At 41.4% G+C, this 27,815-nt stretch overlaps 1 protein-coding gene across 15 annotated transcripts in view; it reads right to left on the bottom strand.

Moving 5' to 3' along the window:
• DMD (dystrophin) overlaps positions 1 to 27,815 on the bottom strand; it is a 3,066,377-nt gene that overhangs the window by 1,653,214 nt on the left and 1,385,348 nt on the right. For all 15 annotated transcript variants that reach the window (XM_068268325.1, XM_068268327.1, XM_068268324.1 and 12 more), the window contains 5 exons: positions 19,088 to 19,267; positions 12,779 to 12,907; positions 10,652 to 10,822; positions 5,499 to 5,621; positions 3,281 to 3,418 (listed from right to left, as the gene is read on the bottom strand). In XM_068268325.1, coding sequence (XP_068124426.1) covers positions 3,281 to 3,418; positions 5,499 to 5,621; positions 10,652 to 10,822; positions 12,779 to 12,907; positions 19,088 to 19,267 — 741 coding nt within the window. The remainder of the gene's footprint in view (positions 1 to 3,280; positions 3,419 to 5,498; positions 5,622 to 10,651; positions 10,823 to 12,778; positions 12,908 to 19,087; positions 19,268 to 27,815) is intronic.

Raw genomic sequence — 27,815 nt, forward strand, 5'->3', positions numbered from 1 at the left:
AAACCACCATGGAATCCCGACTGGATCACCATCCAAGACCGTGAGGATATCCAAGCAAGCCAGGTCCGCGCATAAGAGGGACACAAGCGTGACAGCTGGCAAACATATATAGGTTTCTCCAGCCTTGACAACCAGGTGAGACCTTTCCTATAGGGCCTAGAGCCCTCACCTACTAGTATCACAGTGTGCGCTTTTTTTCTCCTTTCTGTCTCCATATCCAGCACTGTTCTATACAGGTAGCAGCACCTGTGTTACAAGGGGACCCGCAGATCGCTCTCTGATAGTAAACTTTACTATCAGAATCCACAGATCTACGTTCACTTAATAATGCACCCTTCACGGGTGAGTGTATAAGATCTGTCTGCTTAAGCTGGTTTAAAATCAGTGTATTACTAATTAAGTGATCGCATACACTTTTGTTCTTACTTCATTTTAGATTTCCTAAGGCTACTCCAAAGTACAAACACTGGTACTGCAATACAATAGAAGACTGAATTTTCTTAAAGTAATCAATATTCTCTTCAGTTTTTATCTGCCAAGGGTGAGTGACTTTATTGAGTAACAAAAAATGAAAATCAATGGTCTCACTTCTTGAAAATACAACCAATAACGTTGTGCCCTATAGGAGAGGTTTAAAGGCCATTTTGTCAAAATTAGAGATAATGCTAAATCTCAGCATATGACATGTCTAGCTTCCAGGAAGGATTGCCCAAAAAATCTATATGCAAGAGCAGCATTTTAGAATAAATTCCATTGTAAAGTCCTGTATATTGATCCCTAAAACAACAATTTATACATATTGTGATATCTAGAGGGAATACAAAGTAAATATTTTCTAAGTCAACCAAAACTTGAGCAATCGCATCATTGTGTATATGGATTTTTACATTGCTTGTATTATAAATTATTTATAACTCTCTTTTAAGTTAATTTTTATTTCTGTATCGCTCCTTCCCATTCTGCAGTTTATAAAACACTTAAATGTTTGTTCGTATTCAGCCAAGCACATATCTAGAAGTCCAAGCTATTTAGACACATTTCCCAGAATTGCAAAAAGACATGCAATAATCAATGAAGCAAGGCAAAAATATAAGTATTCTAGAAACTCCCAGAGTTTAGGGATACACGTTAAATTCCAAAGGCAATATCAACATTACATTCCTAATCCTAAAATAATGGAGACCTAATAATATGTGAAAGGATACTCATAATGTTAAGTTGAATAAAGCACTAATAATTACTAGCTAAATTACAGTATGTTAAAATGTCATTCTTGACTGATTTTTCTTTGTCTTGTGTAGGAAAGGGCTAGAAATCCTATAATATTTCTCCTGTTTTCTATTTGAGTCCCTCGGGGAGGTTACTTATTTACTTCCGTTTAAGATACAAATTAGAAAGTTAGATGCAATTGTTCAATGAGAAGGTAGATCTGTATAGTATTGAAGTTCACCTTTGCTCCATGTCATTTCTCAGAAAGAAAGGATGTGAACATACTGTATGTATTGTCAGTATGAGTCTGGCTGAAAAAATCCACTGACAGTAAATGCAATTGTTTAACATGCTACAAAGAAATAAGAATGAGTAGGTGAAAGCAACATTTTGCATGAGGTAAAAGTGAAACTGAGTGTTGGTGGACGCAGGCAATGGCAGAGGGGTTAACTCACCTTGGTTACCAGCTGCCACCCCTGGTCATAGCACTCCACACCGCTCTACGGGCTAGATTTATTAAGCGTGTCTGAGACAAAATATTAGTACGTTTTTAGAAATCCATGCAGAACTGTCTCAGGCATCTTAAGAAATCATTAGATTCCTACTAAAACTGTATAATAGGAGGAGCTAGGAAGGTCTCTCAGACAGTGCAGTGTGTGAGGGGAATTGCTGTTGCTGAGGTAACCAACACACCTGCTGTATTGATAGTAGCAGGCTCTGAGGAAGAATTCAGGAGGTGGGAGGGGCACATCACAAATCATGTATAGCCTGCACTCTGCAATCATGTCTAGCCAGCAGTTCTACATCTGTAAACTGCTTTCAAGCACTTCTTAATCTGCGCCAGTTTAGGGATGGATTTGCACTTTTTTTTAGTACAAATGTAGTGCAGCTCTAGAAATCCACGCTAAACTGCCACTATTACTAGGATTTAAGAACGTTCTTATTATCATGCAGAACTGTTCTCCCTGCTGGTTAGAACAGATTAAGAAGAAAAAACTGTCGGTAATGCGTTGATAAATCTCCCCCTACACCCTTCCGATACTTTCTCCTTTCACGCTGATCACTTCCTCCGTTCATCTGTGAAGGAGGAAGAAACAGGAGGATGTACAGGCATGGAACTCGGTGGAAAGAGTAGGGAAACAAGGTGAGGTAACCCCCTCTAACGTGGTCTGCGTCCACCAATGCTCAGTTTCAGTTTCCCCCACTCATCCTTACCCAGAAACTAATAAAAGTTCAGTTAAGTCTTTACTTTGCTTATCCGCACCAAACAAATTAAAGGCAACCTCCAGGTAAACATCTGTTCATAGCATCAGAATATTACACCAGATTACAGGGACATAGAGTGGCAACAAAAAGGGGGTGGGCAGCATATAACAAATGCCTCTTTTGTGCACTTTTTTGTGTCTGTTTGGTGTCTTTTTTCTTGTCACAGTTTTAAAAATGGAGCAAATGCAAGGACCAAAAGGAAAAAGATGAAAAGTTGCTGATGGCAGGACAAAATACTGGGAGGTGGCAGCAATCACCTTGTTTATGCTGCAAAGTCATGATGTTTACAGAGATTTCTGAGAAGATTGCAGCTACATTTACACAAACCTGTATTAAAGGAAATGGCTTACAAAGGTTTTTGTGAAGATGTTAATGAACAAGCTCATATACAGAAAAACACATCCTAACACGAAATGCCTATGGAGAACTGGACCACTGTGTGCCTATAGTTGAACTTTAAAGTATGGTTGCTATGGTTTATGCAAACATAATGCTGTAAGCTCTATGGTCCTGAATCTAATGTTCAGCAGGAAAAACCTCCACTAGTTTCAGATTGCCTATTATCGGCACTTCAGTTTGACTCCACTGTTCACAACAAATACGTAGGTTAATTGGCATGTAAGTTTATGCCTGCTCTACTGCATGTCTGCAGTTAGGACATTAGACTGAAATCCACACGAGGAAAGAAGTTCATATGACTTTTTTGGTCTCTGTGACTTGCTGTGCAATATGTCAACAACACTGATGAAAACCTTTATTTGAAGAGCAGAATTCAAAGCTCATTTCTTATACAAAATGTACATACCTTGAGTGTATTATGTTTTGATTGAAGCAGCTGTTGTTTTAATTTGATTTCTTCCCTTTTTTTGTCATCTGCAATTTTTAACTGAAGATTGTTTCCCCTTTGCAGCAACTCTTTTACTAGTCCATCATTATCTTCACTCTGGTTTCACAAAAATGTGAAAGAAAATTCAACATCCAATCAGAAATATGAAAAAAGCTTACAAGGAGCAGTTTAGCCTATAATGTTTCATATGTTTATAAAACACAAAATGGAAAGCATCACACCCCTCCCCCCATTCTTTACTAGACAGAAATGCACATGGAACCATTTTCCATGTTCAGCATCACTTAAATCACTTTAAAACCACCGGTAAGCTTAAAAACAATATAATGGGGTATCTAAAGCCCCATAATGGTACAGTATACAAGCAATTCATGGGAAATTCAGTTATGTCTAAGTAGGTTCCCTCTAGCCTTCTAATTCCCCCCACCTTCCCCATGCTCTGTTGATTAATTTACCTGGGGAATTTTATAGCTGGCACTAGCTTTATAGAGATGAACAAGACATTTGACTGTCAACTGGATATCTAAGTACATGCACTGATGATTGGTCAGTAAGGCTAGTTGTACATGTGTCCATTATGGCCTTATGTGCCAAACTTATTAATCTCTATCCTATTGGTATTTGATTGGATAGGGACAAATTCCTACCCTACAGGGTAAATTCTATACATTTTGGGATAACTTCAGGGATTGTGCTGCTTGATGCAATGCAACACAATAGGCCATCAATCCCCCAACGCTCTTGCTCCACCCTCATCATATAGGGATTTTTCATGTCCAATTAGACTTTTGATCAATGAACTGTGCAAATTTGATTGAAAGTTAATCAATCAGAAAGGTTGGAGCAATAGATCACTGTCAGATTTGATCAAATTGATAGAATAGATCAGCAATTGATAAAAAAAATGGTGCGTGTATAGAAAAATAGAGAAAGGGATATTTGATATATCAATGGGATTGGTGCACTAACCACCGGTAATATTGCCATGACAACCAGCAGAAGTATACCAAAGATTAACCTCTTGAGGACCACAGGCTTGCATCCCTGTAGTAATCAGGACATTTTTTACAATTCAGGCCACTGTAGCTTTAACAGCTTGGTGCAGTGCCATACAACTTAGCACACAAATGAATCTTGCCCCTTTTCTTGCCACCAACAGAGCTTTCTATTGGTGGCATCTGATTGCTGCTGCTATGTTTGTTTTGTTTTTTTATAAATATATTATTTTTTTGTAATAAAAATGTCATTTTTTTTCTTTTTCCCTCTCAATCACATAGATCGCCTCTCATAGGAATCAGACTATGAGAGGGATCAGCTTGCAAGCCTCTCCTAACAGAGCTGTCCCCCATACAGTGCTGCACTAGATCGCAGAGCTGTACAAGTGATTTCAGCTGTTTTTTTTTTCTTCAGCCTGCCAGCTGCAATCACAGCTGCCAGGTTGTTTATGGATCACTGCTCCGTAACTGAGTGGGGATGCACAATCCCAACTAATTTCTGCCCCAGAACTTGACGCTGATCGGCATTACGCGATCCTGGGATAGCCACCTTCCCAACGCCTATTGGCATTAGGCGGTTGGGAAGGAGTTAAACAATGAATGAAACCAATGGTACAAGGGAAATGCGAGCATTGCTATGGTAAGGTGTGTTACGCTACTTGCGTAACGTGCATTACCATAGTAACACTCGGGTTAGTCATATACTGTGTGTCGTGCTGGTTGCGTAATGCATGGTGCACTGCTGGTGGCATTAACAGTAATACTGCCATGCAACAAGAGCAAATGTTTTAGTACTTTGTTCACCAGTATACCATGAATCACTGTTGCCTGAATTTCAGTATAATCAAAAGTAAATAAAAAGTAATATGGTTAATGCAGTACTAAAATTATACTTGCAAGGTAAGTTAACCTCCTAAATTAACCTTCTCATTCAAATTCATTGTGCTAGGCTGATGCATTTACATTCTTTACATTTACATTAAGTATACATTTGAACTGCTATTTATCACAATTTCTCTTTTTAACTTCTGATGTTTACAACCAGGTGAGATATTCATATGGACCAGGATGTAGAGATTTGCTAAACCCACTGTCAATTTATAGAATTACCATTTAAACTGCATTTACCTTTTTTGTCATTCTTTGACATGCTGTTCAAAGTATCCATCACAATGCCTTACCGTATCTTTATTGAAGTCTTCTTCAGTGAGATTTACTCCAAGTTGAATTTCAGCCTCCAGTGGTTCAAGCAATTTCTGGATATCAGAATGAAACTGTTCCAGTTCTTTTGAAGAAACCAATGGCTGTGTAAAAATAAAACATATGTTACTTGAAGAAGGAGGAAAGTACATTATATAAAATCCTAATCTATATTTAAGTGTTGGCAAAACTAATTGACCATATTTAAGGCAGCTAGCATATTGTACCATTGCTGAAGAATATTTTTTTTTAGGAAAAAGAATGTGCTTGCACAGTAAGCTTTTTCATTAGTAATATCAAAATACTATAGTAAATATTTTTATGAATGACAATTTAAAATATGTAAGTTATGCCTGCTACCTATATTAGGTATGAGCGAGTATATTCTTGTGATAGTGAGAGCATCCTGCAGAGCGCGAGAGTGGAATATGCAGGATTAACTCACCTGGCCACCACCTGCATTGTCGTGTGTTCCAATGGAGTATACTACTGCTTTTAGAGCCAGAACTTCTGGCTCTGAATGTGGACATGTAAGTTGATGGAATGCACCAGAATGCAGGTGGTAGCCAGGTGAAATAACACCACATTTCCAACTTTCCACTCCCGCACTCTGCAGGAAGCTCTCTTTGCAAGAGCGTCCCTACTCATCCTCAATGGCTATGTACTAAGGCCCCATAAGTATATGCGTATGTAAGAAGCACCAGTTCCAGAATATGTATGCAAGGTCTAGTGAATCTCCTCCCTTTCTTTAGTCCCTATGTCTTAATCTCCTCTAAAGTCCTTACCCTATGTGGTACTTTCTTTGCTCAGCCGAGGGATGGCTAGGCACTCTGTTACATACCTGCCTTCAATGCATAAAGTATAGGCCCTGAGGCCAGGAAGAAGTAAGTACAACCACAGATAATAGAGTAGACAGAGTAGAAAGTTAGCAAACTAGAAGAGAGGAAGCAGACACTCAGTAGGGATTGCGGATGTGATATGTTCAGCTGAATGACAGTGAATAAACTTCAGCAGAAGCTATGTGCTCACGACATAGTAGGTTTGAACATTGTAGCAACTTCAAGCAAGAGAAAGCAAAAATGTCTGGCACTGTAGCTTTAATGCATGGCAGCAAGTGTACAAGCATGCGTCAAAATGTTACACAAAAACAAAGTCCGTGAACATAGATGGTACTTATTGTGCTCTGCTTAAGAGGGGAGGCAACTGTGGGTGCCAGTGGGTGCACGGCCTTACGACCATTTCGCAATGGGATGAGCCTTGCTTCTTCGGAGGCTAATTGTGCACCATTAGCCTCCGAAGAACCAAGGCTCATCCCATTGCAAAATGGTCGTAAGGCCATGCACCCACTTGCGCCCACAGTTTCCTATCCTCTTCAGCAGAGCCCGATAAGTACCATCTATGTTCACAGACTTTGTTTTTGTGTAACATTTTGACGCATGCTTGTACACTTGCTGCCACTCAGAGTAGAAAGTGAGCAGCAATAATTTCACAAAGAAGTACAGTACCAAATGTTAATCAGTAGACAGTCAAAAATAGTCCAGGATCATACATGGCAGGTCAGAGGTACACTATATCCAATGGGCAAGACAAGGGCAGGTCAGTGTTCACAAACAGGCATCAGTCCAGGCGGCAATCAATACAAGGTCAAAGGACAGGCTAAGGTCATTAACAAGACAATTCAATAATCAATTCAATAATCACACCCAGCACACAGATAACAAAATGCAATAATGGGCAAGGGAGGTCTGGACAGGGGCAGAACCTAATTGGGGAAAGGACCAATAATGTGGGACTACAAGTCCCAGCAGTCCATTGTAACCAATGTAACTGAGTAGCCAAAAGGTCACTCATTAATTTTTAAACATGGACAGTTCCCTTCTGGCTGCTAGGGATGCCACTGGAGGGAATAATATGGGTGTGTGGTCATGTGCCCATCTATGAGGACGTTGTCTTCTGCACGCATTCACTGCTACCAGAGATGTAGCACCAGCCCTAGGAGCAAGCCAGCTGTTTGGGCTGGCTCTCAGAAGAGCTGGACACATTTCTGGAATGCCAGATGGTTTGTTACAATGAGGTTGGTGCACAAAACTGCAGTTATATTGCCGTGCACAGACAGTGGAAGGCAATATTACCTCTACTACCAGAAGCAGGTAACTGCGAGTTATGATACTAGCGTGACTCATGGCTACGGTAATGCCATTGGGATTAAGAGGATCCATTCAATTGCTTATCTCAACAGTTTATTTTCAGTTCAAGTTTGCTTTGACAAAAGGGCTGGCATTATTATGTGTGTGTGACATCTTCATGTCTTGAAATAATGGTCATTATTTACTTATGTGGGAATTGCAGGCTGGAACAGTGATGCTTTAGTATGTTCAATATGACGCTAGATCAGTGATGTTTTAGTGTGTTCAATATGACATTATAGTCAGGAGCATCGTTAATTTTGAAACAAATGGCTCCAAGCTAGATTTCATAAATACACAGTTTTAAATGTCATTCTTTTAAATGTTCTTTTAGCTGGTTTAGTAAATCAACTTCACTGCTCTGACACACTGCTACTTATTGCAATGATTGTAATGAGGTAGTGTGACACTTTCATGCTTGGCCTATCATTTTTTAACACACAGTAAACATTTTTGCTGCATTTTTACCATTCCATTACCGCGCATATTTTTTAATTTTACTTGTTAAACTACGGTGCCTAAGAAAACCCAATGAACATAGGCATTATTTATTTTGTAACAGAATGTTGCTTGTTTCAGACAGAAGCCACATTCTTCATTAAAAAGCACATAAATTATACAGCAAATCTATCAAACTTTAAATCCATGTGAATCATGTGTCCCATTACCTATTCTCTTCATCCAGGATAACCACTAAGGATGCATTTATTCTAGATAATGGGATTTTGGAGATTCTAATTTTTCCAGAACACCTGCTTTTTAATGGAACTAATAGAGGAGCCATTTTAATGAACACTTAATGGATGTTACTCTAGTGAATGCCTTTAATCTTATTTCGATTAAGAACATCACAATGAAAAACCCATTGCATTATAAAATATAATTTATCAGTTCAGACAAAAATCATTAAGAGAGAACCCTTGCTTTCAATTCTACAAACAGTGAGTAATGAATCTATGGCAAGGTATGCCTCCATGTTAGGAAGTTTGTTTTAATAAAAATGAGAAAGTCAATTCAGAAAATGTATGGGGACATTTATCAGTTCTCAAAAAGACGTGTTTTAGTACAAAAGCAACAAAAATAATAAATATTATGACAACAAGGTTATATTAGATGGCTGGGTGCAATGTTTTGATTACTTGCCAGGCGGGAAAACTGATGCATGAGTGTTTATTTAAAATTTAATATAAATTCATGAGTCCATTAAAACTGTTGAGGGACCAAACTATACAAATGTTCCCATTACTCCAGTAACATCTCAGTTTAGTCTCCAATGTATTATGTCAAAGGCTTCTAAGGAGGACTATGTGCTGATGTAGAAAAGTGTGAAAAGTATTACATTTATATAAACTAATGTAAAACTTCACCTTTCGGAAAAACAAAGCAATCCTTTTTAGGTCACATAACTCTCAAGGACAGTAACAATTCTTATTGCATATCTTTCAAGTCTGCTCATGTTCTCCAGGTTTTGAGACATGCGACTTGGTCTGGACATTATAATCACATGCTACTCGGTCTGGACTTTACGATCACATGAGACTCAGTCTGGACTTTACGATTTTCGACTGGGATTCCTGCGCATTTAAACAATGAAGCCCCCACCAAATTACATTTCAGATTGCATGTGATTACTATAGGCTGTGTGAAAGCGCCAGAGGTACTGTATATAGTGGGTGAAGCATGCATTAACCACTTTACCCCCAGCGGTGCGGATATCTCCGTCCCTTTTTCCACCCTGTTAACACCAGGGACGGAGATATCCGCACCTCCCACCGCTCCCGCCGCTGTCCGCACTCCCACTCGTGCGACCCGCGCTCGTACCTGCCGCCGCCCGCTCGCCCGGAGATCAATGCACGGGAAAAATCATTCCCATTCGTTTATCTAAGCCCCCGAAGCAGCACGATCATTGTGAAAAAAAAAAACAGATGCCCAGCCTCCTGAACTTCCTGCAAGTGTACTTCCTACTATTGCAGGTCGCATAAACAAAAAGTTACTGTGGCCATCTTGTGGGCAAATAGTAAAACTACACCCTAAAGCATTTTTCATATACAAATACACTAGTTTTATACTAAAAATTAACTCATTACCTCCCACACTCCCCAATTATTTTTTTCTGTAATTAAAAAAAAAATTACAATAAAAAAATACGTAAATAGTTACCTTAGGGACTGTACTTTTTAAATATTTATGTCAAGAGGGTATAACACTTTACTTTATAAACTATGGGCTTGTAATTAGGGATGGACGCAAAACTGAAAAAAATGCACCTTTATTTCCAAATAAAGTATTGGCGCCAAACATTGTGTTAGGGACATAATTTAAATGGTTATATAACTGGGACAAATGGGCAAATACATTTAATGGGTTTTAATTCCAGTAGCATGCATTATTTAAAAACTATAATGGCCGAAACCTGAAAAATAATGATTTTTTTCCCCACATTTTTTCCTATTTTCCCATTAAAACACATTTAGAATAAAATAATTCTTGGCATAATGTCCCACCTAAAGAAAGCCTAATTGGTGGTGAAAAAAACAAGATATACTTCATTTCATTGTGATAAGTAATGATACAGTTATAGATGAAAGAATGGAAGGAGCGATGAAAGGTAAAAATTGCTCTGGTGCTCAAGTGATAATAAAACCCCTCAGTTGTGAAGTGGTTAAAATGTGCACTAAATACACAAACTCATCCGCATACAACCTCAACCTCTGAGAATGGTGAGATGCCTACCATAAGTGCCTGGGTTCTTTGCCCTTCTAGAGCTCATTTAGTGAGTGTGCTAAGGGAAAGTTATTGAAGAAAAACATGCTGTACAGCACTATTATCCTTATTAAAGTGTCCTTCCATGAATCTAAATTATGCTATTGTCCCCAGTATACAAATCAACATTTAATCAATTTTGCCTATGTTTGCTACACATTTCAAAGTTATATTTGTAACAGCACCTTTCCACTTTTGATTCTTTGCGATACAGGTTCAAATCGATGATCAAATTCAGAAATCCTGACTTCCACTATTTTCTTACACTCATCACCACGGTTGGTCATCAATGCTGCAGCTTGGTCATGTACTGAATCCACTTTTGGCTGAATATCATTCAGTTCGAACTTCAAAAGCTACAACCCAACAGAGAGTAAAAAGAAAAAGTCATCAATATTAAGAAAACAGCGTCAATAGAAAAAAATCTGTAATATACATCAAGTGCTTGGTGAATACACCACAAATGAATTATTTAACTGCTATTTTTTTTTTTACATTTTTTACAATTATATAGAGTATATAAATATTTTCTAACATAGGGGCCATTTTTAGGTATAAACAAACCAGACCGATGCTTGGGGTGACAGCTACTTGAGGGGCACCAAGGAGCTATTTTTTGCAGACTGTACTTTATGAAATTCTTATGCACAACTGCTACTTCCATTAAGAAATGGATGAATGGTAATTTTAACACCTAAATCGGCTCTACTGATTAACATAACATAGGTTACCTAAATAGAATAACAATGAAAAGCAGGCATAGTTCATGAGCTAAATAGGCTGTAATTATTTTAATTTGGTCTGTATTGATTGAGTACTGTTCTGTATTTTCAGGACAATATTCCAACTTGTTAAGACCCAGGCTTCATGCAAACATTGGCTACACACTTCTCTTAACATTTATAGAAAGGATTTGTAATGTGTGTTGAGTGAGTTTGAGCCAGCGAGGTGTATCTGGCCTAGTAATAATACTAATATTCTTTATACACTTGTTTTGAGAACAATAACCTATCAATTCATCATTGCTGTCAGTAAAGTCAATGAATGCAGGCAATATTCTATTCATAAGTTTATGGGGATCATGGCAACAGCTGCCTTGCCTTGGGTGCCAAAATGGCCAGAAATGGCTCTGTCTAACATTAAAGGCACCCTGGGCAGAACCTGAAAATGCACAAAAGATCTTTCCTGGAGTTTCCTTCAGCCCCTCATAATCCATGAGGTGCCTCGGCTTCCTCTGGGCTCCCCCCGTTCTTCCACTGGCTCCATTAGTCCACCGACTAGTCCACCGATTAGTCCACCATGGCCTCTGTCTCGCTCACATGCCTGTTGCCGTGAGTGTTCTGCACATGCACAATTATTGCAAAATTGAACCACACATGCGCAGAATGCTCATGGCAATGCAAGAGTCTTTGTGAAGTTACCGGGCTAATGGAGCCTCAAGGAAGATCCAGGTAAGTTCATTTGTTCATTTTCAGGTCCTGATCAGGGTCTCTTTAGTGAGGAGATTATTTCATTATGCTGCTGCTCAGTTCATTGTGGGCCTGATTTACTTAGAATACATGTGATACAGCAAGGTAGGTCTGAAGTAGGAGGAGCATTCAATTGAAGTTTAGAGGAGGACTGTAGCAAGAGGTATACAGAGGCTGTTATATTTCCTTTATAAACAATATAAATTAAACCTGGCAATCCTGCTAATCCTCTGCCTCTAATATTTTTTGCCATAGACTCTGAACAAGCATATGTAGCTCAGGTGTTTCTAACATTATTATCATATCTATCAAGATTATCTGCATGCTTGCTTCTGGTGTTATTTGCACACTATAGCATCAAATAGATCAACAGGGCTTCCAGGCAACTGGTATTGTTTAAAAGGAATTAAATATGGCAACCTCCATAATCTTCTCACTTCAGTTGTCTTGCCTTTGACATGGGAGACCACAGTTCGAATTCTGGTTAGGGTCACCTATTCAGTAAGGAGTTCAAGGTAAGACTCCCTAACACTGTAGGGTGGTCTCTTGAGCACATCCAAGTGGCTGCAGCTTTTGAGCGCTTTGAGTCCGACGGAAGAAAAACGCTGTACAAATGTTTGGATTATTGAAGTCTCTGACTGATCACAAATGTCAACATGAAGCATTCACCTTCTTTATTTTTTCTTTTTTTTTAGGCAAGACAAAGGCATTAGGATTAGGAAAACATTTACAGATATGACTGCTGAAAGCTACAACTGGATGAATAAAAAAAAGATTTTATATATATATATATATATTTACACACAGTATATACACATAACACACATATTCTGTAAGTGATACCTTCAAGGTCTCTTCCCTCTGTTGTGGCTTTTGTTTCTCCATTTCATCTAATAATATCTCAGCACGATATATCCAAGCTGTAGTGTTAGCAAGCCCTTGATCAAAAGATTCCATTTGCTTTTGAAATTCCTAAATTAAAGGAACAAATAAAAAATAGATGCTCAGTTACTCATTGTCTGGAACTTTATACAAACAGGAAGAAGAAGAAGTGTATTTCGTAACTTTTTTTAGTACAATAAAACATGTCCCTTGAAACTGAGAACTTTCAATCCATTTTGATCATTCTGAAATAGAAGCTGTCAGACATGGAAGAAAGTGTATGAATAAATCAACCAGACTTATTGGTTGCATTGTGCTCTAAGCAGAGCAAAGGCAGCAAAGAGCAACTAGTTTTGAATGAATTCAAAGAAAATTCAGTCAAACATTAAAACTTGGTCCACAGATTAATAACGTTCATTTTTTTATTATGAGCATCAATCATGTGATCACTTTTAGAGAGAATTTTGGAAAATAAGCATGAATAAGGAAGGAGGGTGCAACATCCCTGAGGGTAGACCATACTAATTTTCATCCTTCTTTGCATTCCAGTCCGCAATAGCACTATTGCAGATGGGAACGCATAAAAAAGATACGCTTGTGGCCCCTCAAAATGGAGCTGTGGTGGGAGAACGGAGGCTCATGGAGGACCGGCGCGGGACAGGATGGCTCCTAGGGGCTTGCAGAATCCCCATGTAAGTGAAACAGTTTGTTTTAACTACCTAAAGACCGCATCACGCCAACGGGCGTGACCGCGGCGGCAGCCCCAGGACCGCCTAACGCCAATTGGCGTCAAGTCCTGGGGCCGGCTACTGCAGGAGATCGCACTCACATCTCCACTTGGAAAGCGAGCTCCACCCTGCCTTCAGTCTCCCAGTGGCGATTGCCGCTCGGAGACTGTTAGACAGCAAAACCGCTGTCTATAAACCATGTACAGCGCTGCGATCTGCAGCAGCGCTGTACTGGGGACAGCCATGTGACACGGCTGTTCCCTCCATTGGCTCATGACAGCCGATCACAGTGATTGGCTGGCAGGGGGAGGAAGGACGGAGATAACAAAATAAAAATAAATTAATAGTAAAAAATATTGTAAAAATAAAGAGATAAATATTTATAAAAAAATAAATAAACATCTAGGTGGCGATCAGACCCCACCAACAGAAAGCTCTGTTGGTGGGGAGAAAGGGGGGCGGGGGTTACTTGTGTGCTAAGTTGTGTGGCCCTGCAGCTTGGCCTTAAAGCTGCAGTGACCCAATTAACAAAAAATGGCCTGGTCTTTAGGGGGGTTTAGTACTGTGGTCCTCAAGTAGTTAAAATACTCTTTAGTTCCGCTTTAAGTAAAGTAGCACAAAACAGACATTAAATTATTAGAGGCTTTCTATTTATTTCCTAACATCTTCATTGTCATGGCTTAAAGAGACCCTGTATAAAAAAAAGTCCCCTGGGGGGTACTTACCTCGGGAGGGGGAAGCCTCAGAGTCCCAATGAGGCTTCCCCAATCCCTGTAGTTGCAGGCAAATCAGCGCTGGCTCCCCCGAAGGGTCCTGCAATCCTCACTAGACAAGCCTGACAAGGCTTGATATATTTACCTTCCCTGGCTCCAGTGGGTGGCGCTGTTTCGGCTCTCAGCATGGAAATAGACAGAAACAGCCGATCTCTGTTGGGTCTGCTCTACTACGCAGGCGCAGGAGACTTGAGCCTGTGCAGTAGAACGGACCAACAGGGAATGGCTATTTCCGCCTATCTCCGAGCGAAGAGCCGGTACTGTGCTTATGCTGGAGCTGGGAAGGTAAATATTTACATCCCCACTGTTTAGAGGGCCACAGCAAGATGGTCGTGGGACACAGGAGGATGGGGGAAGCCTCGATAGGATCCGGAGGCTTCCCCCACCCAAGGTGACTACTTCCCAGGGGAACTTTTTTTAGTTGAGAAATCTAAAAGAGGAAGGAGCGCTCTAAGTGCGTTAACCAGGTAGGACTTTATTTACTTACAGGAAGAAGAATTAAAAAACGTTTGTCTGCGGGTAAGCCACCCGCTCTACCCCTCTGCGGCAGGCTGCACGCGCTGTGGCCAGCAGCAGCATGTCCGAAGTTAACAGGAGGCTCGTCTTGCGAGGTGGTGGGCGGGGCCTATTGTCGTGGTGCGTGTAACGTCATGACGCGTTTCGGCGCTCTGCGCCTTCATCAGATGACGTCACACGCACTAGGAGGCGTACTTATATACGCTTGAGTGCCGTAGTTATGGCAACTACTGAAATAATTGGAACAAACTTTATTGTTCGTCTCGACATATGTACATGCACATAAGCTGGATGAAAAATCCGCGCATATGCATGTTTAGAGGTGTACACTGGCTCACAATGCGTGCACCTATGCTGCTGCACATATTATGCATACAAAAACCTCATTAAAATAAACTTTTAAAAAAAAACAAAAACAAAAACAAAAAAAACCATGATTAATCTCATATGACAGTGTGGTTAAACTAACCAGCGTTATTAGACTTTTTGTCATGCCACAATGAGGTTAAAAAGTGTGGACTCCAATCATAATAAATACAAATGTGAATAATTGTACCTATACACATAGCATACAATTACACAATAATAAGATAAAAATCAAAATGACATTGAATAAATAGAAATAAAATAAAATGAAATAAAACATTTAAAAAATCATCATTAATATGGACATAAAATATATATGTATGAAAAGTAATTAAATCTCTCAAGTACCTGGGGCATATAATTAAATTCTATGGGGCAAATTTATGAAATAGGCCCATGATAAAAATGGATGTTTGATCTTGTCCTATGCATACAATTGTATACATAACAATGCAGGGTGGGGAGACCTGGGTGGTCTGGGCTTGAGAGGGAAGGGGAAAGGGGGAAGGAGTGAGGGGGTATATAAAGGGAGGGGGGGGGGAAAGGGGGAGGCTGTAGATGACTCAAGCAACAGGGGAACAATGCAATTCCTGCTACGGACTGTATCTAACTCATAGGTACTCACCACCCTCATCTAATGGCAGTAACTGCTAGAAATTTGTGTGGAAGCTGTGCGATAGCCCAGGGGATACTGTTTATAAATGCTTTATTGTATCAAAAAGTGTGCAAATTTAAGCATACTCGCCCATAAAACCGATCAAAATATGAAAAACCTGCGGAGCGCTTCACTCACTGGGTGGGGCTTAAACCTGTGATGGAGATCTGAGTGCTCCCCATCAGCAATAACCATCTGCTGGAAGAATCCGCTGCCCTGTGTGCAAGTGAGCAGCCGCCCCCCACCGCGGACGCACGGCTGGGTTGAACGGAGGACTCCGACTCCGGAGATCCTGAGATGGCACGTGCAGGACTGACTGAGCCTAGGATTGGTGAGAAACCGGCAAGTCTGGTCAAACTGTTAAGGCTGACTTGGCTACCTCTTGCGGGCAATCAGTTTATGGCAGATCTTGTTCAGCTGTGTTAGCAGAGCCTGGCTACCTCTGTCTCTCCACGCTGTGGAATATCAGGATTGGTACAGGTACCAGTGTGATTAATGCGTGTATGGTGACTGGGTTATGTGAGTGGAGCGCTCCGCAGGTTTTTCATATTTTAATTGATTTTATGGGGTGAGTATGCCTAATTTGGGGGGGGGGACTTTAACCCCCCTGGCGGTATGAAAAATTCTGCCAGGGGACAGCGCAGCAGTTTTTTTTGTTTTAAATCATGTAGCGAGCCCAGGGCTCGCTACATGATAGCCGCTGCTCAGCGGCATCCCCCCAGCCCCGCCGATCGCCTCCGGCGATAGGCAATTGGGAAATCCCGTTCAAAGAACGGGATTTCCTGGAGGGCTTCCCCCGTCGCCATGGCGACGGGGCGGGATGACGTCACCGATGTCAGCGACGTCGGGACGTCATTGGGAGTCCCGAACAACCCCTCGGCGCTGCCTGGCACTGATTGGCCAGGCAGCGCACAGGGTCTGGGGGGGGGGCGCGCGCCGCATCAGATAGCGGCGATCGGGCGGGGGCCGGCGGCGATCAGAGTGCTGGCGCAGCTAGCAAAGTGCTAGCTGCGTCCAGCAAAAAAAAATTATGAAAATCGGCCCAGCAGGGCCTGAGCGGCACCCTCCGGCGGCTTACCCCGTGTCCAGCACGGGGTTACCGCTAAGGAGGTTAATAGTATTGCTTGAATTGAATGAATACAAAGAATAACTGTTGCTGATCCACAGAAGAACCAGCTTAGGATCATAGTTCCACAAGGAGTAAGAAGGATCAGAGTTCCTTAAGACCACCAAGAAATCACAAGATGGGTCAGTGCACTAGAAGTAGAGAGGCTGACTCACTCATGGACTGCCTCACTCAAGCTAAGCGGCTTCCGCTTCCTCACTCACATTTATTGAACAAACAGTTGCTGGCTGGCCAAGCATACAGATTTGACTCCCACCTATTATGCAGCAGAAACTCCATCCTCCACTCATATTGATCTCCAGGGACTACCATGCTAGCGGCAAAAGGAGAATATGGCCGGTGAAATGCTGGGACACTGGTTGGCACAGGCTCAGCCCACCTATGCATTTTACAGACAATCAGCAGCTTCATTAGGGTGTGGCTAGTAGTAACAGTGTCCACCCCTTATTAAGTCATGCTGAAATCACCCCTCCTCATAGTGAATGTAAAAGGAAGGTCACAGTTGATGCAAGCCTATGCAGTGGATGTAAATTGCATTAATCAGTGGTAGCATTCTACACACAGATAAATGCAGACATTCAGGCCCATCAATGAGGTAGATGATAGCAGTACATGGGTTTAAGCACATAAGTTAGGCATATGTATAAATGCAGGTTAAGCCATTAAAAATGCAGCTGTGTTGCAACAATATGCATACATACATATAGTTCAACAATTCACAGTATGAAAGCACTTTTCGAGTGAGTACTGCTGCACTGGATATTTATAGAATTCATCAGCATGCAATAGATGTAGATAAAGTTCATCAGCAGCAGCACATAGGTCTGGCACATAGGTCAGCAACCACCATGTTGTAACAATATGTATATAAAGCTCAATGATTAACAGTACAGACAGGGCCGGCCCTAGACTTTTTGCCGCCTGAGGCAAATTTATAAAAAAAATTGCCGCCGCCCCCACCCCGCGCTGCACTGACATCACTTCCTGCATCGCCGCCCACTGTAATGTAAGTGGACAGCGATGCAGGAAGTGACGTCAGTGGAGCGCACGCTGGAACGCGAATAAGGTGAGTACTCCCCGCACGTGCCTCTTACGATTGAGCATCGGATGCTTCCTATTACAGCTGGAGGGGCGCGCAGATCTGTCGACCCAGGCGAGGGAGGGGGGGGTCCGACCCCCCTCCCCACCGCTAGGCCCAATACCCCCGTCCTGCCCGCTACCCCTCCGGCTCGGCGGCCGGCCCCCCGCACCCATGGATGGGCGGGTGCCACCCCTAGAAGTTTGCTGCCTGAGGCAAACGTTTCACCCCGGCTCATGAGCGGGCCGGCCCTGAGTACAGAGGCAGTTTTCAATTGAGCACTAGTGCCCTTTGTTCAGGGAGATAGATTGGATATATCAGGAGAAAGCAGCCCCCGGCCGCCAGTTTGATCAGTCCACAGTTTCTCATATCTTGACCAAATCTCCATTATTATTGGGCAAATTAGCAGTCTTCTGTCTATAATAGCCCATCATAAATGACAAGCAGAAAAAAAGGAGGGGGGAGAAAGAGAGCAAGGAGAAATAAAATCACCATTGTCCAGGAGATGGCCACATTAGCTCAGTCAAGCAGTGCCTACCATCATTCACTGCGAGTCACCCATACACACCTCCAATTATGGTTGCAATCACCACTGCTATCAGTGCACTTTAGTTCTGAGCTCAATCTCCCTAAGCCCAAACAAGTCATAGCTCTCCTGCATTACACACAGTGATATCTGGAACCATCAGCAGCAAAGTGAAGGGGTTGTTTCTAGGGACAGGCTAGGGGAGATGAACTTCCATTTCCTCCTGCCCATATTTAACATTCTGCTCAATCAGAGATTGCAGCTGAGCAAAGCGGGGGCCACAGGGGGTGCTGGAGAGTGTGGATGGCTGTGACGTATGTCACAGCACTGCACGTAATTCAGGATTTAAAGTAGGTTAAAAAATACCCAGTTCAGGGGTACTTTAATATCAAGTATGAAAGAAAAAGCTGCAACTAATACTTGCAGCCACTATAAAAAAAAGCAGTTATAGTTACTTGCAGACTGGAAAAAAATATTAACTTAGAAGCACAGTTTTACTCACCAACAGGAGGCGAAACCACTCTTCAGCTCTTGATGTTACTGCCAGCCAATTACTATTCAATAGGCTAAGTTTATCATCAACAATACTGCCTTGTTCCCCAAGTGTTGCTTTGAGAGACTCCCCTAAGTCATGGATGTTCTTTAATTGTTGCTGTCGTTTTTCCATCTCTTTTTGTGTTGACTGCAGGAATATAGAATATTGACAAGGTCATAGTACATGTAACTTTTGCACCAAAGAATAATAATACACTTCTGATGTCTTTTGTTGACTTGTCAGTATTTTTATAGAACTTAACAGAAAGCGTTAAAGCATAATTAATCTATAATTATTCTTTTATAGTACGATTGTCACTGTAATGTACGTCCTTTACTTACAAATCACTAACCCATTAATCAGTATTAATTGCTTCAAACTCTTTTCTTATTAGGATACTAAAAGAATCAGGATTTTCTAAAAAGGGGTTTTAAAAAGCAATGCAAGGATTGTATAAACTAGTATCAGTGGTTGTGAATAAAGTTCTTACTACAGAAGAAATTCATTTTAAATTACATATTTTACAAGTTATTTATGCAAAGGTAATAATGTTTTTATACCTAAGTGTATTTAAAATAAAACTTAAAATAACTTAAAATGAAGCAAAATTAGTAATGCAATACACCAGTATTATCTTTTTACCCCCTTTCTCAGAATCAGAAATGTCAACCTCAGTATATTTAGTATAGGCTGCTACATTATTCTAACAAATAACACAAGTAGGTGTTGGTGCACAAAGAGTATAGGAATAATCTTTACTCCAAACGTATCGATTCCTTGCAAGTTCAACAACTGTCCATACATCTTCTTAAATAATCTAGATATTCTCAACCTCAAGAAAATGGTAAGAGATAACCATAACAGTACTAACAGTACTTTATATCAGGTTATTGGCTACCACTGGGCTAGTATTTCTGCCAAAACCATGTTCAGCACCAGTGCCTGAAAATACAACACCACCACCATCATGCGCATGCATGGGCTCACCTCTTTATAGTAAGTGAGGCGAACCAGAACTATTGGAGTGGGGAAAAATACAAATATATATATATATATATATATATATATATATATATATATATATATATATATATATATATATATATATATATATATATATACAGTGGTGTGAAAAACTATTTGCCCCTTTCCTTATTTCTTATTCTTTTGCATTTTTGTCACACTTAAATGTTTCTGCTCATCAAAAAACATTAACTATTAGTCAAAGATAACATAATTGAACACAATATGCAGTTTTAGATGATGGTTTTTATTATTTAGCAAGAAAAAAACTCAAAACCTACATGGAGCTGTGTGAAAAAGAAATTGCCCCCTGAACCTAATAAGTGGTTGGGCCACCCTTAGCAGCAATAACTGCAATCACGCGTTTGCGATAACTTGCAACAAGTCTTTTACAGCGCTCTGGAGGAATTTTGGCCCACTCATCTTTGCAGAATTGTTGTAATTCAGCTTTATTTGAGGGTTTTCTAGCATGAACCACCTTTTTAAGGTCATGCCACAACATCTCAATAGGATTCAGGTCAGGACTTTAACTAGGCCACTCCAAAGTCTTCATTTTGTTTTTCTTCAGCCATTCAGAGGTGGGTTTGCTGGTTTGTTTTGGGTCATTGTCCTGCTGCAGCACCCAAGATCGCTTCAGCTTGAGTTGACGAACAGATGGCCGGACATTCTCCTTCAGGATTTTTTGGTAGACAGTAGAATTCATGGTTCCATCTATCACAGCAAGCCTTCCAGGTCCGGAAGCAGCAAAACAACCCCAGACCATCACACTACTACCACCATATTTTACTCTTGGTATGATGTTCTTTTACTGAAATGCTGTGTTACTTCTATGCCAGATGTAACGGGACACGCACCTTCCAAAAAGTTCAACTTTTGTCTCGCCGGTCCACAAGGTATTTTCCCAAAAGTCTTGGCAATCATTGAGATGTTTTTTTAGCAAACTTGAGACGAGCCTTAACCTCCTTGGCGGTATGAAAAATACCGCCAGGAGGGAGCGCAGCAGTTTTTTTAAAAAAAAAAATTTTTTTAATCATGTAGCGAGCCGAGGGCTCGCTACATGATAGCCGCTGCTGAGCGGCATCCCCCCGCCCGCTTCGATCGCCTTCGGCGATCTCCAATCAGGAAATCCCGTTCATAGAACGGGATTTCCTGGAGGGCTTCCCCCGTCGCCATGGCGACGGGGCGGGATGACGTCACCGACGTCACTGACGTCGGGACGTCATTGGGAGTCCCGGGCCACCCCTCGGCGCTGCCTGGCACTGATTGGCCAGGCAGCGCTGGGGTCTGGAGGGGGGGGGGGGCCGCGCCGCAGCAGATAGCGGCGATCGGGCAGGGGCCGGCGGCGATCAGAGTGCTGGCGCAGCTAGCAAAGTGCTAGCTGCGTCCAGCAAAACAAAAATTATGAAAATCGGCCCAGCAGGGCCTGAGCGGCACCCTCCGGCGGCTTACCCCATGTCACACACGGGGTTACCGCCAAGGAGGTTAATGTTCTTTTTGCTTAAAAGTGGTTTGCGCCTTGGATATCTGCCATGCAGGCCGTTTTTGCCCAGTCTCTTTCTTATGGTGGAGTCGTGAACATTGACCTTAATTGAGGCAAGTGAGGCCTGCAGTTCTTTAGATGTTGTCCTGGGGTCTTTTGTGGCCTCTCGGATGAGTTTTCTCTGCGCTCTTGGGGTAATATTGGTCAGCCGGCCACTCCTGGGAAGGTTCATCACTGTTCCATGTTTTTGCCATTTGTGGATAATGGCTCTCACTGTGGTTCGCTGGAGTCCCAACCCTTTAGAAATGGCTTTATAACCTTTACCAGACTGATAGATCTCAATTACAGTACTTTTGTTCTCATTTGTTCCTGAATTTCTTTGGATCTTGGCATGATGTCTAGCTTTTGAGGTGCTTTTGGTCTACTTCTCTGTGTCAGATAGCTCCTATTTAAGTGTTTTCTTGATTGAAACAGGTGTGGCAGTAATCAGGCCTGGGGGTGACTACAGAAATTGAACTCAGGTGTGATAAACCACAGTTACGTTATTTTTTAACAAGGGGGGCAATCACTTTTTCACACAGGGCCATGTAGGTTTGCAGTTTTTTTCCTCACTAAATATTAAAAACCATCATTTAAAACTGCATTTTGTGTTCAATTATGTTATCTTTGACTAATAGTTAACGGTTTTTGATGAGCAGAAACATTTAAGCGTGACAAACATGCAAAAGAATAAGAAATCAGGAAGAGGGCAAATAGTTTTTCACACCACCACATATATATATATATATATATATATATATATATATATATACTGGAATTTGCAGAGGAGCACAACACACACACTACATATTAATATTATTGATTTAATTTGTGAGTGTAACAGACTCTTGGTTTAAACTATGGGGGGACATGACCAGCTTTGGTAAATATATCCAGGGAGGGATTGTAACTAAAGGATTCAGGTGGGATATATTACCCACTGACAGGGAATAAAGCTATGATAATCAGTGGTGCTCATCCAGATTCCGGATATCCGGGTATCCCGGATATCCAACCATTTGTACGCTATCCGATATTGCGGATATCCGGATCCGAAATACTGTAACTAAGAAGATGATGTCCTGGAGCCAATCAGAGGGCTCCCAGCAGGAGCCCGAGCAACCAATCACATAGGGAAACCCTGGCCAGCCCCACCTGACCTCATTGAGCCAATCAGAGGGCTCTCAGCCTAAACCCTGGCACCCAATCACAGAAAGGAACACTGGCCAGCCCCCCTGTATAACAAGGAGGTCTGCCATGATTAGACATATCGTCTTAGCTTGCTGAATGCTCACTGAGAGACATGCTCCAGTGCTGGTGGCCTAGCAAGGGGGCTGTACACAGTTATAAACCTAAAGCTGTTCAGTGATTAACCCCTTCACTACTATCACTATACTATTGTTAATTAGCTTGATTGATGTCATAGTGTGACAGTCAGAGTGTGTGCTGCAGTGCTGCTGGGCCTAGTAGCAAGGGCTGTACATAGTGATAAGCTGTTCATTGATTAAACCCTTCACTATCACTACACTATTGTTAAATCATTAATTAGCTTGATTGATGTCATTGTATGACAGTCAGAGTGTTTGCTGCAGGCAGCTGCATGTGTACTGTGCTGGCCAGCTATTAGCCTTAGGTATAGATTAGGGATTAGGGGATTAGGGGATAGGATTACTGTGTTATTGTGTAGTTAGTACTGTAGTACTGCAGTCAGTGTGCTAGTAGTTGTTAGAGTAGTAGTACTACTGTGTTAGCTTTCTACAGAACTGCTGTGCTGTGAGCAGTGCCAGTGTGGCAGTTAGTGTGCACTAGTGTCTTCTCCTCTGCTGTCTGACTGTCACTCGGCACTTGGCACATGTCATGTGTCACTTAGCATGTGTCACTTGCCACGTGTCACGTGGCACTTGCCACATGTCACTTGCCACTTTCCAAGTGCCAGGTGACACTTGGCAAGTGCCACGTGACACATGCCAAGTGCCACATGCTAAGTGCCAATTGCCACATCCGGCATGCTCCTGGCACATGTTACACCTGCTGCTGCTGCATTGCCCTGCTCCTGCTGCCTGTGCAGCTCCCACCACCAGGCCAGGGGGCCACAGGCCACTGATACCACCTATATTTAACCAAAAACACAATTGCTGCGTAATTTTTTGGAGGTGTCTTGGCTGAAAACTGTCATGTCCCAGTTGTGCGGTTGGACTTTGGACACAATGTGGGATGCACGACTGCTGTCCGGTTAGCCCGGATAATGCGTTCGGATATCTGCATGAACGCGGATATCTGAACATTTGGATTCAGATATCTGATCCGGATCTGGATATCTGGGTATCCGGATCCGGACTAATTCGGATTTTAAAAAGGGGTATCCGAACACCCCTAATGATAATGATAAGTAATAGAACAAAATAGAGGCACCAGGAAAATTAAATTGCACTAAAAACAGCTTAAAATTGGGAGGTGCCATGCCTGTTAGGAGCTCGTAATCAGTTACCCCTGTTGCTTGTGGGTGAAATACCTGCAATACCTGCACAACTCATCACACTGTTTTGTGGAGTATACATTTAAAGGGATACTGTAGGGGGGTCAGGGGAAAATGAGTTGAACTTACCCGGAGCTTCTAACGGTCCCCGCAGACATCCTGTGTTGGCGCAGCCACTCACCGATGCTCCTGCCCCGCCTCCGGTTCACTTCTGGAATTTCAGACTTTAAAGTCTGAAAACCACTGCACCTGCGTTGCCGTGTCCTCGATCCCGCTGATGTCATCAAGAGCGCACAGCGCAGGCCCAGTATGGTCTGTGTCTGCGCAGTACACTCCTGGTGACATCAGCGGGAGCGAGGACACGGGCGTGCAGGCGCAGTGGTTTTCTGACTTTAAAGTCAGAAATTCCAGAAGTGAACTGGAGGCGGGGCTGGAGCATCGGTGAGTGGCTGCGCCAACACAGGATGTCTGCGGGGGACCATTAGAAGCCCTGGGTAAGTTCAGCTCATTTTCCACCGACCCCCCTACAGTATCCCTTTAATTTATTTATTAATTGTATTTATAAAGTGCCAACATTTTATGCAGCACTGGAAATTAGTGAAGGTTTACAGACAATATTTAAGGGTGACATACAGCAATAAGACAATACTGGAATACATGAAAACCAGATCACGCAGCACAGTATGAGTACAAGGCAATGTCAGTCACTGGATGGGAGCATGGAGATTAGGCAAGTCAAGTTCACTCAGATCCATAGAATGGGAGTACAGTAATGGAGGTGCATAAAAAGGTAGGAGACATGTGGTAACCCTTCCTTGTGAGTATTCATTCACATTGATTTTATTTTTTGTAATGTTACTTTAACATACTACACTACTGTGGGATCTTAATTACCTTTTGTTTTTACAAATGATAATGATAAGGCATTAGGGAAATTTCTGAAGATTTAGGAATTATTAAAGGTAATAGAAGTAGGTGGGAATTTATGCTACCATAGAGAGCCTGTAGAAGGAAGACCTCATTTTCTCTATACACATCTTATATACTCTGCACACCAGGGCCCAGATGCAATTAACTTCTTCTCCTGAGTATTCTCCAAGGTGATATTTTTAAACTTGTCAATGAAATGCCTTTCAAGCCACCAGAAAGCAAGAAAATACTAAAAATAATTTTGATAGTACATTTTCACCTACTTTTCAGTTGAAAAGTACTGAAAAGTTATTTTAAATAGAAGATGAAAAATTATCTCCAAGGAGAAATAGGGAATTGCATATGGCCCCAAGTGTCCATTATTCTCTTTATAGGAGATGATATGTTTCAGAATTGTGCAATAGTAAATCTGCAAAGTTCCAGTCGCTGAGAAGAGAATAGTTGAGCTGTCACATGCCTACGATGTTCAAAAATGTTTGTTACGGGAAGCATATATATATATATATATATATATATATATATATATATATATATATATATATATATATATATATATATATATATATAAAACCTCTGTGACAATCTCACATGGACAGGGGAATGCTAAAATGTTACAGTCTTCAGAGCTTGGGTAAAAGAATCCCACCAGTTGCTCTAGTAAAATTACTAACAGAAAACTTAGAAATCTCTGCATTAAAGGGGCACTATGGTGAAAAATTGTCAAATGTAAAATATGTGCAAACATAGACAAATAAGAAGTACGTTTTTTCCAGAGTAAAATGAGCCATAAATTACTTTTCCCCTATGTTGCTGTCATTTACAGTAGGTAGTAGAAATCTGACAGAAGCGACAGGCTTTGGACTAGTCCATCTCTTCATAGGGGACTCTCAGCAAGGCTTTTATTCTTTATAAAGATATTCCCTAAAAAGGATTTAAACAATGATGCTGGCCGGCTTCCCTGCTCGCTACACAGTTTTTGGCAGTTGGACAGAGCAACTGCCATTCACTAAGTGCTTTTGAAAACAAATAAATCCCCGAGAATCCCCTATGAAGAGATGGACTAGTCCAAAACCTGTCGCTTCTTTAAGGTTTCTACTACCTGCTGTAAGTGACAGCAACATTAGAGAAAAGTAATGTATGGCTCATTTTACTCTGGAAAAAACATACTGCTTATTTGTCTATGTTTGCACATATTTTAAATTGTACAATTTTTCGCCATAGTGCCCCTTTAAAGACACAAACAGCAATAAAAACAATACAGGTTTTTTAACCATCCTCCTTTATATCTAAAACTAGGAAGAATTTTCTTAACCTCCACTATCTTAGTACTTGGCCTTTCATTAGGACATTGGGAAAGTGTTGTAAAGTGCGGGTTGTAGGTGTATCAGCAACCACATTATAAGTTTGCAAGGTAAAAAAACCAAATTACTGAAGTAATATTTTAATTCTACAATTTACCTATGATATAAAAAAGTAATTATGTTGAATTCAGTTTTCTTTTCCAGAATGTGTTGTGCTGCAAGGTAGTGTAGGGCAAACTGCCATTTGAAGACAACTAAACCGAGGACATTTGAACGAATTAGTAAATGCCATTTTTGTTTAGTTTGGGAAATGATTGGCACATGGGTTGTAATATATTAAGGCTAGGTGGATATTTAATTTGTTCCTTGAAATGTGACATTTGTACTGAACACTGATGGGGAAGATCCTGGTATTAATCAAGGATTTAGACAAACTGATTTTTATAGACTACGCTGCAGGACACAAAAGAAAGTGAAAATGAGAAAATATATTGAATAGCAATAGGGGGTCACCTACTAGGGTTGATTTAAAAGTCAAAATGTAGTAATTAAAAATGCTGTCTCCTTCTGAATTTTGTAGACACAACAACTTTATCTCTTGTATACAGCATTATTTTTGCCTGATAATAAATTGTAAGAGCAAGACTTACATGTTTATGTAGTTTGTTGTGTGATTTATGTAAAGAAATTGTATAGTCGTCTTTTGTTAACCTTCCTGGCGGTAAGCCCGAGCTGAGCTCGGGCTATGCCGTGCAGGAAGATATCTCAGCCGCTGGTGGGGTGATTTTAGCCATTTAAAGTGCTGTGTGCGCAGCTAGCACCTTGCTAGGAGTGTGCACAGCTTGATCGCCGCCGCTCTGCGGCGATCGCCCGCACGCAGCGGCAGAAGAGGGCCACCCCACCAGAGCCCTGCGCTGCCCGGACCAATGAGTTCCGGGCAGCGCTATGGGCTGGATCGGAGGCGTCTGACGTCCGGACGTCATTCCAATCGTCGCCATGGCGACAGGAGAAGCCAAACAGGGGAGTGCGTTATATACGCGTTCCCCTGTTTGCTATTGATGCTGGCGACGATCGCACTAGAGGGACACATGCGCCCTCTAGTGGTGTTTCATGTAGCTACCACTCTGGTAGCTTTACATGAAACAAAAAAAAAATAATAAAAAAAAAGGATTTTTGCCTATTTGGCAAAAAAAAAAATTAACCGCCAGGGAGGTTAAGCAGCAGTAGCTACTCCTATCCATAGGTGCATTAAGAGGTTTTCCCTAGTGTGAATCCAGAAGCATGTACTCCTGGGCACAAGAAATCAGAGAACCCAACCATAACTGCAGCATGATAATATGCAGTATTTTTCTTTTATCTGCAATATTTCTTATCACTTTTTCTGAGCCTCTAGTACAAATATATACTGTATGTAATGAGAATAGTTCACTTCTGCATGTCTTCAAC

This window comes from Hyperolius riggenbachi, chromosome 2 (genome assembly GCF_040937935.1).
Source record: "Hyperolius riggenbachi isolate aHypRig1 chromosome 2, aHypRig1.pri, whole genome shotgun sequence".
In the NCBI taxonomy this organism is placed as follows: domain Eukaryota; kingdom Metazoa; phylum Chordata; class Amphibia; order Anura; family Hyperoliidae; genus Hyperolius; species Hyperolius riggenbachi.